The sequence below is a fragment of the Capra hircus genome, chromosome 11 (genome assembly GCF_001704415.2).
Source record: "Capra hircus breed San Clemente chromosome 11, ASM170441v1, whole genome shotgun sequence".
Taxonomy (NCBI): domain Eukaryota; kingdom Metazoa; phylum Chordata; class Mammalia; order Artiodactyla; family Bovidae; genus Capra; species Capra hircus.
Window position 1 is genome coordinate 27,563,029 of NC_030818.1, and position 16,890 is coordinate 27,579,918.

A 16,890-nucleotide genomic window follows, 5' to 3' on the forward strand; every position below is an offset into this window, starting at 1 on the left:
TGCTAGGACCCACTACTGCCTTCACCTTCCACTAATGGGTTACAATCTACAATTTGAAAAACATGGCCTTACAGAGCCGTATGACATGGAAAAGATGACAATAATGACACAAGTCTGGATAACACAGATAAACAAGGACATAAATTCATCATGCTTTATTTCAGCCTGGGTGGTTTCCTTAAAATATATCTCATACATCACACCACACAAATAGAATTCCTATCACTAAAAGACAAGAGTATTTGTTATATCTATCTCTACCAAAAATGTCACTTCTTGTCCCTCTCTATCCACTTACCTTGCTTTTAATTCTCTATATAGAATTTATCACTAATTGACATAGAATATAAACACACACACACGCAGACACACAGGGATTGCAGTTCAAGGATCCTATTGGTGAAAATCTCAGAAAACAAAAACAGAAGTTTTTCAAAAACACCCCATAGAACAATGGATCAGCAACAGTAAAGGTGCCACTGAGAGGACTCTCTCCTCTAGAGTCTAGAGTCTAGTCTAGAAGGACTAGGCTTCTTTTCCCTATTCTCAACTCTGAGAACTCAACTTGGAGAAAATTCAGCTAGTGAATTAGAGAGGAAGAGAAAAATAACAAGAAGGGAAAAGGAAGGAAGTTATGGCTCCTGCAAAACCCATTAGTACAGCAGTATTTCCCAGAGTGACATGGAATTTAATTTATCTCAGGTTTGGAGCTTTGATTATTACACTAGAGAAGATATTATGATTGCTAAAATGAGACTACCCTAATGACTAAAAGGAAATGAAGAAGCTGAGATCTCTCCATTATTACAGGCAAGAATGAAAAGAACTACTCCAAACATGATTATGGAGTAAGAGAGAAATAAAAAGTTTTTTTCTTGCACTGTTTTGAGTCTATCTCATTCAATTAATCATCCACATATGATAAATATTTGTTGAATGAACGAATAAATAAAGTAAAATAACTATTAACAGAATAAAATATAATAAAATATTAATATCATTCTCTGAGTGGTGAATTACAAATTATTTTTATTTTCCTTCTCATATTTTCCTGGACTATCAAAATTCTTCCAAGCATACTTTTTTAAAAAGGCTAGTAAACTGACAAAGAACAATATCATGTACGTATTTCATAAGCATTCATACCCAGAGGAAAGAGGAAAAAGAACCAAATAGTTCTTAACCTAAAAGCATAAATTGAGGGAATTCCCTGGCAGTCCAGTGATTAGGGCTCAGCAATTTCACTGCTGCAAGTGGCAAGGTCAGAACAAAGGAAGTATAAATTGAGATGATTTTAAATGATCATCTTCTAAATCTCACACCAAATTTTAAATTTAAAGCAGACTAAGGACAGAAAATTAAGTAGTGACCATGTTGCCAGTAATACGGAAAACTGGTTAGCCGCATCAACAGTTTATTGAAAACAAATACAAATACTAGATATAATACATCTTCTTAAATGCATTAGCGAGTTGGCAAAAAAAAAAAAAAAAATACTCTAGCAAAAAAAAAAAAAGGGAAGACGAAGAACACAGGAACCTTGATTTCTGAAGCTTACTTTTACCTGAGAGCATTGCTGAACCAGGTGAATTTTATGGCCTCAGAGAGCTTCACAGAATTAGAGAAGAGCTTCACAGAAGACAAAACCCAGGGTCCACCTGGGTTTTAGATGGTATTAACAAATGATTCCTCCAACAACCCTCCCACATATAAAGCTGATATCAAAAAGTGTTAAATCTGCAGTATATGGGTCAAAGTATACCCTGTACCCTAACCCCAGGACACTGCAATGACAATGACTACCTCAGACCTTGTCACAGGAGAAATCTCTGATGCGAACATGGAACCATAAGCCATCTCTTTCGTTTGCAGCCGAAATTCACACTCCTGGGTGGCCAGCAAAAATAAAAATCAAGCCGAGAATTTAATTTAAATGATCCCAAACTGGTAGTGTCTACAGGAGCCTGACAGAAGGAAATACAAATCCTCTTTGAAGAGACTCACAATCAATCCAGGCCTCAGTGAATTCCCACAGACAAAGTTCCATGAAAATAAGGAGTTTTCAATAAAAACTAACAGAACAAAAAAAGGAAACAAAGCAGAACCAGCAGTAACAACAGATGGCAGAAATAGACTTGCAAGGATTTTAGATATTAGAATTATCACAGACTACAAAATAACAATGCTAAGTATAATTAAGGAAATAAAAGAAAGGTTTAAAAATATATTTAGGAACAAGTGAAAAACTATAAGATTATCAAGCAGATTTGAAAATAGTTTCTAGATATAAAAAAATAACTGAAATCAAAAATTAAACAGATGGATGTCAAGTCTCTACAAATTACATTATAGAATCAACTCCCATGCAAAATCCCAGCATGCCCATTAGCACAAACTGAAAGGCTGATTCTGCAATTTATGTAGAAGTGCTGTGGACACAGAAAAGCCAAACAATTTTGAAAAAGAAGTATGAAATTGAAGGGCCACACCATCTAATTTCATCACTTATTAAGCTATACAAATCAGCACTAGCAGTGTTAAAGATACAAAGATTAGTGTAAAGACATGTAAGTTAATGAAACAGATTCTAGAAACAGATCCACACATGTATGAGCAGCTGATTTTCAACAAAGATGTCAAAGCAATTCAGTGGGGAAAGGAAAATCTCTCAACAAAAGGTACTGGAATAATCCATAGCTATATAGAAAAAAAAACTCCTTACCATATATAAAAATTAACTTTAAATGAATCACAGACCTAAACAAAAGTTAAAGCTATTTCTAAAACAAAACACACAGGAAAATCACAGTGACCTTAGTTTTTGCAAACATTACTTACATAAGACAAAAGACAAGAACCATACAAAACAAGTTTGATAAATCTAGCATCATCAAAACTTAAAATGTTTGCTTTTCCAAAGACCACGTTAAAAAACGAAAAGAGTGGAGACTGGAAGAAAATGTTTACAAAACATGTACTTTTAGGCTCTGAACTCAGAATAAATATTAAAAAATATAAAATACTCTTAATAATAGGAAGAAAAATAATCCAATTTTTTTAATGGGAAAAAGATCTGGACAGATACTACACGAGGAAAATACATGGATGACAAATAAGCAAATAAAGATGCTCAACATCATTACTTGCTGGGGAATGTCCATTAAAACCACAATGAAATGTCACTACACATCCACTAGGATAGTCAAATTTAAAAGACTTCTGGCCAAAGCAAGCAAATTGATAAGGATATGGATAAAATGGAACTGATACACTCCTGGTGGGCACGCAAAACAGTAAAAGCACCTCAGAATACATTTCGGCAGTTTTCTAGGTTAAGTTATGCCTACCATACCACATAGCCATTCTACTCCTACTTACATACCCAACATCAATGAAAGCATTTTGTCCACACAAAGACTTGAACAAGAATGTTCATACAATTTTATTTGTAATAGCCAAATACCAGCAACAATTCAAATGTCCATCAACAAGTAAATGAACAAACTAATTATGATTTAATCATACAATAGATTACTCAGTAACAAAAAGAACTATTGACAAATACAAATCATGGATGAACCTCAAAATAATTACACTGTATGACTATATACTATATGATTCCAATTACATACAAGTTTAAACTGTGCAAACTAATCCATAGCTACATAAAGCAAATCAGAGGTTACCTGGGGGAGGGACGGTTCAGGGAAGGCAGGACGGATTACAAAGGAATATGAGGAAATTTGGGACGTGATGGGTATATTCATTATTTTAATTGTGGTGACAGTTTCATGGGAGAACACATATATGTCAAAACCTAGGAAACTGAAAAAAATTAAATATGTGCAGTTTATTATATGTCAATTCTGTCTCAATAAAGCTGAAAAAGTAACAAATAGGACTTCTAGAAGTGAAAAACTACAGCTTCTAGAAATGAAAATTCAATGGATGGGTCTGAAAGCTAAAGAAAAAGCTAGTGAATTGGAGAAAAGGTCTGAAGAAAGCAACCAAAATGCAGCCCAGAGAAATAAGAAATGGAAAATGAAAAGAGAGAAGTTAAAAAACATGGAGGATAGAGTGAGGAGGGTGAGTAGATGTAAACAGAATTTCAAAGGTAGAAGAGAGGGTAAAATGGGACACAGGTAATATTTGAAAAGTGATGGCTGAGATTTTGAAGAACCAAAAAATATCACTCATCTATTTAAGAAGCCTAGGAAATTTTAAGTATTAAAAGAACAAAGAAAGCAGTATAGAATGCTACCTAATAGCAAAAAGGAACAATAAAAAATTTGATATTTTATTTCTTATCAACATATATATACCCTTCTGACTGAGTTGTAAATAATAAATTTGAAAACAGAAATGTCCAGAAGAACTCTCACTGGAAAAGACCCTGATGCTGGGAAAGACTGAGGACAGGAGGAGAACAGGGCCACAGAGGACGAGATGACTGGACGGCATCACTGACTCAGCGGATGTGAGTTTGAGCAAACTCTGGGAAATGGTGAAGGACAGGGAAACCTGGTGTGCTACAGTCCATGGGATTGCAGAGTCTGACACAACTGAGCAACTGAACAACAACTGTCTCCTCAGCTCATTACAAACACCATACTAAACATGCCTACAAATAAACACTGAAATTGTGGTCAAATATCTATACTGACAGGCTTAAAACTAAAGATACATCAAAGATAGGAAACAATCCAGCTGTCAAATGACAGGAGATGCCAAAATATGATATAACTAAACAAGAGATTAAGGGAGGGGAAAGTGATAGATATAAGGAGGGAGGGAAAAAGGACGAGGGAAGGAGAAAGTAAAGAGAAAGGGAGGGGCGGGGGAAGCAAAGGAGGAAATCAGGTGGCTCTGCTGTTTACAAAACCGCAGAGTTGGCAAACAGGCCTGAAGGGAAACTGGCATCCTTCCATATTCAAAACTACCCTGAGGTTATTTCACAGCCTTCTACTTTCTATTTCTGTTATCTAAGCTTATTGAAGTTCTCTCATTAATTTTTGGTTTCTTAGAGAATAAAGCTTCAAAGCAACCATATGAGTAACTGAGAGGATAATGAGGTTTTGTGACTTCAAAACAAAAATCAGAAGACAGAAAGAAAAGTTTCAAGCATGATACAAAACTCGTAAGCCATAAAGAAAAAGATAAATAAACTGAAGAAAATAAAATATGAAATTCTACATGAAATAAAGCTCAAATTACAAACACAAAGATGGGGAAGTGATTTGCAAGATTTGCAAAAATTGTAACAAACTAATCATTAATATAAAGACAATTTACAAATCTGAACAAGATGAGCAATTACGAACAAAATGAAAACTTCCAAAAAAAACACAAAAATGGACAAAGGATACAAACAAGCCACTCACACATACACAGAAACTACAGAAATAGGAAATGAATATATAAAATTATATTTGACCTCATTAATAATGATGTGCTGTTCTAAGCACATTATACTACATATATAAACACATTTAACCTTCATGATAACTCTGTAAGATGAGTACTTTTATTATTTCATTTTGTGCATGATGAAACTGAAATAAAGACAGATTTATTGGTATGAGAAAAAGAAAATATACGAAGTAGGGGAAAGGTTATAACAAATATACAGTGATCAAAGTCATTTATAAATTGCAGATTTTAGAATAGGAACATTAAGAGAAGGTATGAATTAATAGCACTAAATTCTGTTTTCCATTTTCTGCTCCCAGGTTTAAAGGGGCCTCATATAGTGTTTGGAGAAGGCAATGGCACCCCACTCCACTACTCTTGCCTGGAAAATCCCATGGATGGAGGAGACTGGTAGGTAGGCTGCAATCCATGGGGTCGCTACAAGTCGGACACGACTGAGCAACTTCACTTTCACTTTTCACTTTCATGCATTGGAGAAGGAAATGGCAACCCACTCCAGTGTTCTTGCCTGGAGAATCCCAGGGACGGGGGAGCCTGGTGGGCTGCCGTCTATTGGGTCACACAGAATCAGACACGACTGAGGTGACTTAGCAGCAGCAGCAGCATATAGTGTTAACATTAATATTCAACAATTCAAGTTAGTAAATATTTATTGAGATGCATCTATAAGTATAGAAATACACAATGTGAAGGAGGCAGAGACAAATAAAACATGGTACCGATTTAAGAAGGTATCAATGTAGGAGAAACCAGATACAGTACATAAAAACATACATGTTTCATAAGAAGCTACTGATTTCTACATTTCAATAAATTTCACCATTACTATATAAAAGGAAACACTTTTTTTTTTTTTACAAAAGGAGAAACAGGAATTGAAAAAAAAAACAGAAAATAATCAAGTATGACATTTTAAAATGAATGGGAACAAATACTCAGATATTCAAAAAATACAGTGATATCTACTATGGGCCAGAGAATTGATCAAATCATTCTAGCACATACTTAAAACAAATGATACATGTAATACTGTGTAATTCCTTTTCACAAACACTTCCAACTTTAAACATGTGTGACAAACTAAGTTCCAACATGTTATAATCTATAACTTAATCCAGATTTTTTTTTCCTTTGATAACTGAGATTGAAGCTTTGGATGATTTTCTCCATAGAAGGTATAAGTGCCAGAGTTTATTTCAAGAGAAATGACTGAGACAGAAGTTGGATAGATGGGTCAGAATGCATGGGGTTTACAAATTAGAAGATAAATCATGCTGTATGTTAACCTATGGCAGATAAATCACGGCAAAAGTTGTTAGAAGAAATAGATACAAAGGAACGTGCTGGTGGATTGTCAGGAAAAGGTTTTTCAGGATAAATAAGTAGCTGACAGAATTACAGGAATGCCCATTAGATTATCTGTTCAGGAGTATTAAAAATGACTGCCAGAGAAAGCTTGGAAATTTCAACTTAAATGTAGCTTGCAATGTCATTTGAAGGCACTGGATGAGAAAATATGGTTTCTTCATAAAGGTATGTTGAACTGGCAAAATGATGATAAAGTGAAATTGAACAGCTGATTTTCCTAAAGCTCACACTGTAAATTCTGATTATGTATTTGCACCATTTGAGGATTTCAAAAGCACATAATAAAATACTAGCAAATATATTCCAAAAGTACATTAAAAGAATGATATACTATGACAAAGTTCACATTAGAACTGCAAAGATTGTTCAATTGTAGGAAATCTACTACTTTCAGAATTCAGCATATTGATCAAAAGAGAAAAAACACCTCTTTAGAGAAAACCATGGCAAAATTCTGAAAAAACATTAATGTTATCTTTTATTTTTGATTTTTTTAAGTACAATAGGAATCTGTATTTTTAAAACCCTCATAAATAAAGACTATTTCCTTTAAATGATTTTTAAAATATATATACAAAGGCAGTAACATACTTAAGGGAAATACTAAAAGCATTGTAATAAAACTAAAGGAGGGGAAAAAATCCACTATCATTACTATTTAATAGCTTTTCAAAGATACTGCATGATACCATTAAAGAAGAGAAGAAAATAAAAAGGTTTACAACTAGAAAAAGAATTGATAAATTCAATACCTTTTATAAATGATATGATCATATATTCTCTTGAAATCCAAGAAAATGAATTGAAAAACTAATTATAAACAATGAAAGAATTCTGTACTATGGTTGGGGAACAAAATTGACACCCTTTATAGAGATACAAAGTAATATAGTAAAGCAATTCTTAATATAACACAAAAAGAAATATTAAAGAAAGTTTTAATATTGAATATGGAAATAATTATAAAGAAATCTTCAAAATGTTACTACTGAAAGCAAAAGCATTCCCTATTTCTTTCCATTTTCTGGTCTATTTACACATTTACTGCATTTTTAGTAGGCCAGGTATTAAAGCATTCCCCATTTTAATGATGAGGGAAAGAGAAGGCCGGAGAGGCAGAGTAAGCCTTCCAAACACGCATAACTAGCACATAATGACAGCAAAAGACAGGCCCAGATTCTTCTGGCTCCAAAGCTCACCCTCCTCCTACCACCACACACTGCTGCAAGTTCAAGACAGGGGAGAGTCTCTAAGCAAATTCAGATAGAATCCAACAAATCTTCAATATTTAATGTCTTTAATAAAGTTCTATTTACAATCACTGTAAATGTATGCAAGATATTTATATCAAATTAATGTGAACAAGTTAAACAGAAATCAGAGAAGTTGCCAGAAAGAAAGTGAATTAGCTATGTCAGGTCCTAGTCTTACGTTCTCAAAAGGACTGAGTATATGTGTGCAATTCCCAGAATAGGGAAGATTCACAGTACTTCCTAGACTGACCTAACTAACATGGAGAGGAAAAAAAGCTAAGACAGACAATTCAACCTGATTCTATCCTGAATCATGATCCCATATCACCTACAGATTGACCCTACCCTTCTAATCCCCTTTGGTTACCCTGAATTTGCTTTTCTAACATCTTGATTATATTCCTGGCATAGAAAAGTGAAAAAAGAAGTGAAACGGTCACTCAGTTGGTCCAACTCTTTGTGACCCCATGGACTGTAGTCCACCAGGCTCCTCTGTCTATGGAATTCTCCAGGTAAGAATACTGGAGTAGGTAGCCATTCCCTTCTCCAGGGGATGTTCCCAACCCAGGGATTGAACCCAGGTCTCCTGCAGTGCAGGCAGATTCTTTACCATCTGAGCCACCAGGGAAGTCTCTTGGCACAAATATACTACAATACAATTCCACATACCAAGGAATGCTACACTAAATAAAAGCCACCATCTTTAGGTCTATCAGAATGGATCCTAGCATTCTTCTTCCTGTACTGGGTTTTGTTTTGTTTTGTTGATCCTCATCACATACTTATTAGCTGAATTACATTTTTCAAAAAGCAAGGGAGATGGCTCTTACATGTTTTCCCCTAGATATCATCCATTGTAACTATCTTCTCTTGAATTAAACTCTAGGATTTAGCATTCAACTGTACTTTGGAAAAGGGAAAGATGGCTCTTTGAGGTTTAAAAGGAGAGTGAGGGAACAATGGTGAATGAAAGCAGAATTACTCCAGATCCAGGAGCAGAACTACTACAGATCTAGGTCCTGCTAATCCAAAGCTATTTAATTTGCAGACATCAAATTGAAACACACACATTACCATATATAAAATATAATAGCTAGCCAGTGAGAATTTGCTGTATGACACAGGGAGCTTAAATCTGGTGCTCTGTGACAAACTAAACAGGTGGGATGCGGTAGGAGGTAGGAAGGAGGTTCAAGAGGGATGGGACATAAGTATTTATGGCTGATCTATGTTGACATATGGCAGAAGACAATATAATACTGTAAAGCAATTATCCTTTAATTAAAAATACATAAATTAAAAAAAAGAAAAACTTTTGGAGAAGAAGGCTAAGCTATCCACAGTCTACAGCTGCTGGGCCAGGACACCATTCTACTTAGTCACTAGTTATCTACAGCCCTCACACAATGTACTGCCTGAAAAATCCCATGAATCCAAGCCCTAAGTTGCTGCATCAAATAAGCAGTTTCAGGATACTGAAACTCAAATTTCTCCAAGAGAGAGACACTTTACATTGTCCTGCAAAGCTCTTAAGAATGGGAAGAGGTGATATATGATGACAAAAAGATATACATCTTAAGAGAAAGAAGAATTTATCACTATCGAACTTCAGAAGTTCCTTTGCCTCTCAAAAAAAAGAGAGAAAGAAATATTTCTAACATCCTTACCAGTAAACGACATCCAGTGGTGCAAAGTAGTTGTTCATTATCAGGTCAGCAAAGTAAGCTTCTGTTTCCCGGCAGGCAGTTCCATTTCCAATCACCACTGTGCTGCAGCTTGAAGAAGAAACAAAATGAAAAAAGGGATGAGATCAAGGCACGCTTATAAATCAATCAGGAGAAAATGGACAGAATGCACAAACAATATTACATGATGCTCATATTGTCTCATATATCCAGACTTATGTAGAATAGAAGACAATGCCTCTGCACTTGGCATTATAGGAGGTCAAGGAGAAATGTTTTATGGTCACACAGTCTCAAAAACAGTCAGCTTTCTCCCCACCTAGAAGTAACCAAGTTTAGGCAAGAATAAGTGAACAGTTCAGTTCAGTCACTCAGTTGTGTCCGACTCTTTGCAACCCCATAGGCTGCAGGACACCAGGCTTCCCTGTCCATCACCAACTCCCAGAGTTTGTTCAAATTCATGTCCATTGAGTCGGTGATGACATCCAATCATCTCATCCTCTGTCGTCCCCTTCTCCTCCTGCCTTCAATCTTTCCCAGCATCAGCATCTTTTCCAATGAGTCAGTTCTTTGCATCAGGTGGCCAAAATATTGGAACCTCAGCATCAGTCCCTCCAATGAACACTCAGGACTGATCTCCTTTAGGAGGAACTGGTTGGATCTCCTTGCAGTCCAAGGGACTCTCAAGAGTCTTCTCCAACACTGCAGTTCAAAAGCATCAATTCTTTATCTCTCAACTTTCTTTATGGTCTAACTCTCACATCCATACGTAACTACTGGAAAAACCACAGCTTCGACTCTACAGACCTTTGTTGGCAAAGTAATGTCTCTGCTTTTTAATATGCTGTCTAGATTGGTCACAGCTTTTCTTCCAAGGAGCAAGTGTCTTTTAATTTCATACCTGCAATTACCATCTACAGTGATTTCAGAGCCCAAGAAAAATAAAGTCTCTGATTCCATTGCTTCCCCATCTATTTCCCATGAAGTGATGGGACCAGATGCTATGATCTCAGTTTTTTGAATGTTGAATTTTAAATCAGCCTTTTTACTCTCCTCTTCAACTTTCATCTAGAGGCTCTTTAGTTCCTCTTCACTTTCTGCCAAAAGGGTGGTGTCCTCTGCATATCTGAGGTTATTGATATTTCTCTCAGAAATCTTGATTCCAGCTTGTGCTTCATCCAGCCTGGATTTCACAAGATGTACTCTATATACAAATTAAATAAGCAGGGTGACAATACACAGCTTTGACATACTCCTTTCCCAATTTGGAACCAGTCTGTTGTCCACATCTGGTTCTAAACTGTTGCTTCTTGACCTGCATGCAGATTTCTCAGGAGGCATATCAGGTGGTCCTTTATGAATTTTCCACAGTTTGTTATGATCCACACAGTCAAAGGTTTTGGCATAGTATTTCTGGAATTCTCTTGCTTTATCTATGATCCAACGGATGTTGGCAATTTGATTTCTGGTTCCTCTGCCTTTTCTAAATCCAGCTTGAACATCTGGAAGTTCTCGGTTCACATAATGTTGAAGCCTGGCTTGGAGAATTTTGAGCATTACTTGGCTAGCGTGTGAGATGAGTCAATTTACAGTACTTTGAACATTCTTTGGCATTGCCTTTCTTTGGGATTGGAATGAAAGCTGACCTTTACCAATGCTGAGTGTGGCCACTGCTGTGTTTTCCAAATTTGCTGGCATATTGAGTGCACCACTTTCACAGCATTATCTTTTAGGCTTTGGAATAGCTCAGCTGGAATTCCATTATCTCCTCTAGCTTTGTTCGTGGTGATCCTTCCTAAGGCCCACTTGACTTCACACTCCAGGATGTCTGGCTCTAGGTAAGTGATCATACCATCAGGGTTATCTGAATCATTAAGATTTTTTTTTGTATAGTTATTTTGTGTATTTTTGCCACTTCTTGCTAATATCTTTTGCTTCTGATAGGTCCATAATGTTTCTATCCTTTATTGTGCCCATCTTTGCATAAAATGTAATTGAAATGTAATGTAACTGAATAAGAGAACATTCTAAGCCATAATAAAGAACTATGACTGAATCATGTGGTATGTTTTCAAGTAATTTCTGAAGCTTCCAACTACTGCCAAATCCATTCCTCAGATCTATGAAAAAGAAAGAAAGAGAGGGAGGGAGAGAAAAAGGAAGAAAGGGGAGGAGGAAGAAGAAAAAGAGAAAGCCCAAAGTGAAGAATTAAATGGTCACTTTTGCTTATATTACCAACTTTGTTTAGGTAACTTTGAAGGCTGCAGAAGCAGGCAGCATTCCTCCAGTCTCCAAATAGCAAAGTTCTCCAGCAATTTGCCCCAACATGGTTTAACACAGCTCCTTTTCTCACACCAAGGCACTTCCCTTAATACCCCCCTCCAAATCAGGAACTTCAAAGGTTATCTCTGATTGGCTGAGCCACTAAAGTACTCAAAAGGTTACTTATTTTCATACTTGAAATTCAGCAAAAGCCTCTTTATTTTCTCTGCCTCTCGGAAGCCTTGTCCACAATGCAAGTATACCACGTCAGTATGAAGTATCTGACCTTAGGAAAAAATAAAAGGAATAAGCCATTTTGTAAGAAATTACAAAACATAAAACACCACTGATTTGATTAAGCAAGTTGAAACTGAAAAGCAAACTCATTTATCTTTTTTTGAAACGCAGTCTGAATCTTTATATATATATATATTATTTCTTTTTAAAATGTATTTATTTTTAATTGGAAGTTAATTGCTTCACAATATTATGCTGGTTTCTGCCATACATTAACTTGCATCAGCCATAGATATACATATGTCCCCTCCCTCTTGAATCTTCCCTTCACCTCCCACCCAAACCTACCCCTCTAGGTTGTCCCAGAGCATCAGTGTGAGCTCCCTGCATCATACGGCAAACTCCCACTGACTATCTGTTTTACATATGGTACATATGATTCCATGCTACTGTCTCAATATTCTTTAATCAGATACCACCATAGGACTCTGAAATTTTGTTACTTTTAGAGTTACTAGGACTCTATTTTGCTACACAAAATCACTACTAACTAGATAATATGCCATGATACCTAAAAGAGAAATGATTTTTAGTAACACTTAATATCAAAAATAGTAAAAGCTAACATTTACTGAAAATTTATTATATATCAAAGTGTTATAATACTATTATATTTCTTCCTTTGGGTTATAGATATGTAAATTTCTTGACTTTGTGTAAATTTTTTAGCTACGTACTTGTGAAATGTGACCTGTTCTGTACTGAACAATATTTCAGCCAGAAATACATTTTAAAATATGAGGGTAACTACCTAAAGAATGGAAGTGATGAGCTAAATGACCAACTTAGGAAGTTAGGAAAAGGACAGTAAAATAATCTCAAAGAAAGTATAAGGAAGAAAATGATAAAAGTTAAAAAAGCAGAAATAAATGAAACAGAAAAGAAGAAAACTCATATAACAGAGAAGATCAATGAAGTTTAAAATTAAAAATCACCTGTTAAGAAAAATACATAAATTTAGCAATACCAACCAAGAAAAATAAAGATGATACAAATAAATTGTATTAGAAATGAATTTAGAAGATGCAGAGAGAGTACTATAAAAACTTTATGTCAATTTAGATTAGAATAAATTCTGGAAAAGTCTTAAAACAGACTGAAAATATATATGTGTATATGCATGTATGTATGTGTGCATAAAATTTTAAAAAGAACTATCCTATAAACAAATACAAATACAGTAAAGGATAAAAGCCATATGAGAGCTCAACAAATACAGGAAAAAAACACTGACAAAATACACTACCCATTTATTAATACTATAAAAATGCATAATATAAAAAAAAGGACTGGGACAGCAAAATAAAAAACCCAAGAACATATTTATAAAAAAATGTATCCCCACAAAACCCAAAAGATGAGCAGGTGGGAACAATGAACCAACAACTACCAAGGTGGATGTGTATCAGCATTTCTATCAGATGAGGCAGAGCGAAACATTGGAGAATCTCATGGACCTGAGATCAGAAAAAGCCTCAAAATATCAGAAGGTACTTCCCTGGAAATCAAAACTGGTTCATTTGACACCAGGAAGTAAAACTGAAAAAAACTTTTGCATACTCTAATTTATAGGTCAGTATAAACATTGCACAGTAAGTTCAGAAAGGATTGGAAAACTCTGATCTCTGAACTCTTGAAACTAATCCATAGGATATTCAAGACAAAACGTCACAGTGAGAAAAATACTGTTCAGAATCGTATCCACGCTGGGCTTCCCTAGTGGCTCAGGTAAAGAATCTGCTTACAATGCAAGAGACCTGGGTTTGATCCCTGGGTTGGGAAGATCCTCTGGAGGAAGGCATAGCAATCCAGTCCAGTATTCTTGCCTGGAGAATCCCCATGGACAAAGGAGCCTGGTGGGCTAGTCCTTGGGGTCACAAAGAGTGGGACACGGCTGAGCACACAGCAAGGACAGTATGGGTGAAGGGGGCAAAAAAGTCTAGATAAAAGCGAAGAAAGCAAATTTTAACAAATATAAGGCTATCTCTCTTTCCAAATAGATATAACAGTTTTCTTTCCGAATAATTTGGAAAAAGTAGAAATGACAGTTCTAGAGATATGCAGCTACCCTAACCTAGCCTTCCATCCTAAAAGTTGAGGAAAACTCATTTTATGTAAAATTAAGCAACAGAAAAGCATCACAGTCAAATTTCACATAGAATGATTATTTCTCAAATCAAGAAACAAAAAAGATTAGTAGGATATCCTTACAGAAAGATGTGCCCCCAAACAGAGAAAAACTGTAACCTAATATATAAAAACAAACAAACAAACAAAAGATTATAGAAAATGAGAATAAAATAAATCAGAACTAGAAAACATCAGAAATAAGATGAAAGAATACAGGAATGAATTAAATGTGAAAGAAAAAGTTATTCCAGAAATGGAAAACTTAAACCAAAAGAAACATGAGAAAAATGTAAATAATCAAAAAAAATAAAAGGTGAAGAAGTTTACCATGGAACTATAACCCATTTTTTATGAAGAAGTTCACCAAAGAACTATAACCCATTTTTTATAAGTATCAAATGGAAATTCAAAAACTTTAAAACATAGTACCTTAAATTACTCAATGGATGAATTCAATAGCACATTAGACATAGCAGAATAAAGGATTAATTATAAAGACAGTCAATGGAAAATAAAAGAATTGGAAATAGAAGAAGAAATTGAATGATCTAAAATACATGTAATTAGAATTTCAGAAAAAAGATTCAAGAAGTTCTACAAACCTCAAGCACAATTTCTGTTCTCCTCCTCTCAAAACAAACCAACAATACACACACACAAAGAACTAATAAGTATGTACGAAAACTTTTGAAAACCAAAAAGAAAAAATTTTATCAGTTAGAGGGAAAAATTATTACCTTCAAAGAAACAATAATAAGATTTTTGGCTGACTTCTAAACAGAAACTATAGTAGTCAGAAAAGAAAAAAGACATCTTTAAATTACTGAAAATAACTGCCAATCTTGAATTCTATACCCAGCAAAATATTTTTCAAATCTGAAGGCAAATCGGAAACTTTCAGTCAAGAAAAAAAGATTTGACACAATGTTTCACTACATGATCTACATTAAAAAGTAACAGGCTAGGGTTTTGGGAAGAAAGAAAATGATCTCAAATGGACATAGAAATGTAGAAAGAAATGAAGATAATAGAAAGGGCAAATAAATGAGTAAACAGGAAAAGAAATACTGACTGGACAAAACAATAAAAATGTCTTGTGGTATTTAAAATATATACAGTATTAGAATGCATCATACATAAATGCATCACAATAAAATATTTTTCAAGTATTTTGATAGGGGATAAATAAAATTATTAATGTTTGAATCCAGTTAATCCTCAATATCTCCATTGTGACCCAGGGAAGGGCATAAAAGTAAAAGTTGAGTGTTTAGGTCAACAGGACAAATAGGAAGGAAGTATGATTCTGATTCCCATATCCCTTTTTGTGAGCAAACCATCTTCTATTCCTTGAAAATTAAGATTATTTCCACATTCTCGTGAAATACATGAAGTGAAATTTATGACCAACCAACTTCTATACCAAAAAAAATAAAAGATATGCTTACTAGTTGGAGAAATTACAGCTAATTTGCAACCGTGTTTATAACCAGGATCCACTCCCATCAAGGTACGCCCTGGGACAGGGCTTGTTAAAAGGAGCTGACGAAGATTCCGTCCAAACATCATTACTGACTCCTTCTCTGCATCTGATGTTAGTTTGGCTCTTTAGAAACAGAAAAGGAGAAGAAAAAAGATGAAGTATTCAGTTTTTAGTTCACTCAAATTTTCTTCCAGAAAAAGAACACAATTTATTTTGTACAATTATTCCTCACTAGTGCATTCATTTTAACAAAGTAACTCAAGAGAAAAAAAAAAATCACATACAAAATTGCATTGAGTCTCTGTTTGCTAATTTCAATAATACATGTACCACAAACAATTTTGTGGCATCAAACCTGTAGAGTTTGTCATACTGCCCTTCTTCTCCATCTGCTCTCCCTTATATAAGTAATCTACATGTACACAGATATTTATCTGTGTATATGATAGAGACAGAGTATATCAAGATTTGGACATTACATAGAATGTCAAATTGAAGTTTATCAGCTGATTAAAAATATAAACATATGATTAGTGATAAATTATTGAACCCAAGTAGCCTCCTCCATCAATACTTAGTTTTATACCCTTCACCTAAATCTCTCTCAGTGCCATGTTCTCATTCTATTCCATCCCCTTTGGCATTCTCACAGTTAAGTGACATGATCACAGATACTAATATCAGTCCAGAACCATACCTCATATAAATAACTCTCCAATTTTATCCAGAGAAGCTTTTAAAAGTCTAATTTTAAAACTTTTTCTAGGATAAAAACATATATGTCTGTACTGGACTTAAGGGCTTCCCCGGTGGCTCAGCAGTAAAGAATCCGCCTGCAATGCAGGAGATCCAGGTTGCATCCCTGGGTCGAGAAGATCCCATGGAGGAGGGCATGGCAACCCACTGCAGTAGTCTTGCTTGGAGAATCCCATGGACAGAGGAGCCTGGCGGGCTACAGTCAATAGCATCGCAGAGTCAAACA

At 35.0% G+C, this 16,890-nt stretch overlaps 1 protein-coding gene across 3 annotated transcripts in view; it reads right to left on the minus strand.

The window, feature by feature from the left end:
• Positions 1–16,890, minus strand: part of SRBD1 (S1 RNA binding domain 1) — a 226,052-nt gene that overhangs the window by 151,697 nt on the left and 57,465 nt on the right. For all 3 annotated transcript variants that reach the window (XM_005686560.3, XM_005686559.2, XM_013967606.2), the window contains exons 12-14: positions 15,874–16,031; positions 12,194–12,284; positions 9,719–9,826 (exon numbers count right to left, since the gene is read on the minus strand). In XM_005686560.3, coding sequence (XP_005686617.3) covers positions 9,719–9,826; positions 12,194–12,284; positions 15,874–16,031 — 357 coding nt within the window. The remainder of the gene's footprint in view (positions 1–9,718; positions 9,827–12,193; positions 12,285–15,873; positions 16,032–16,890) is intronic.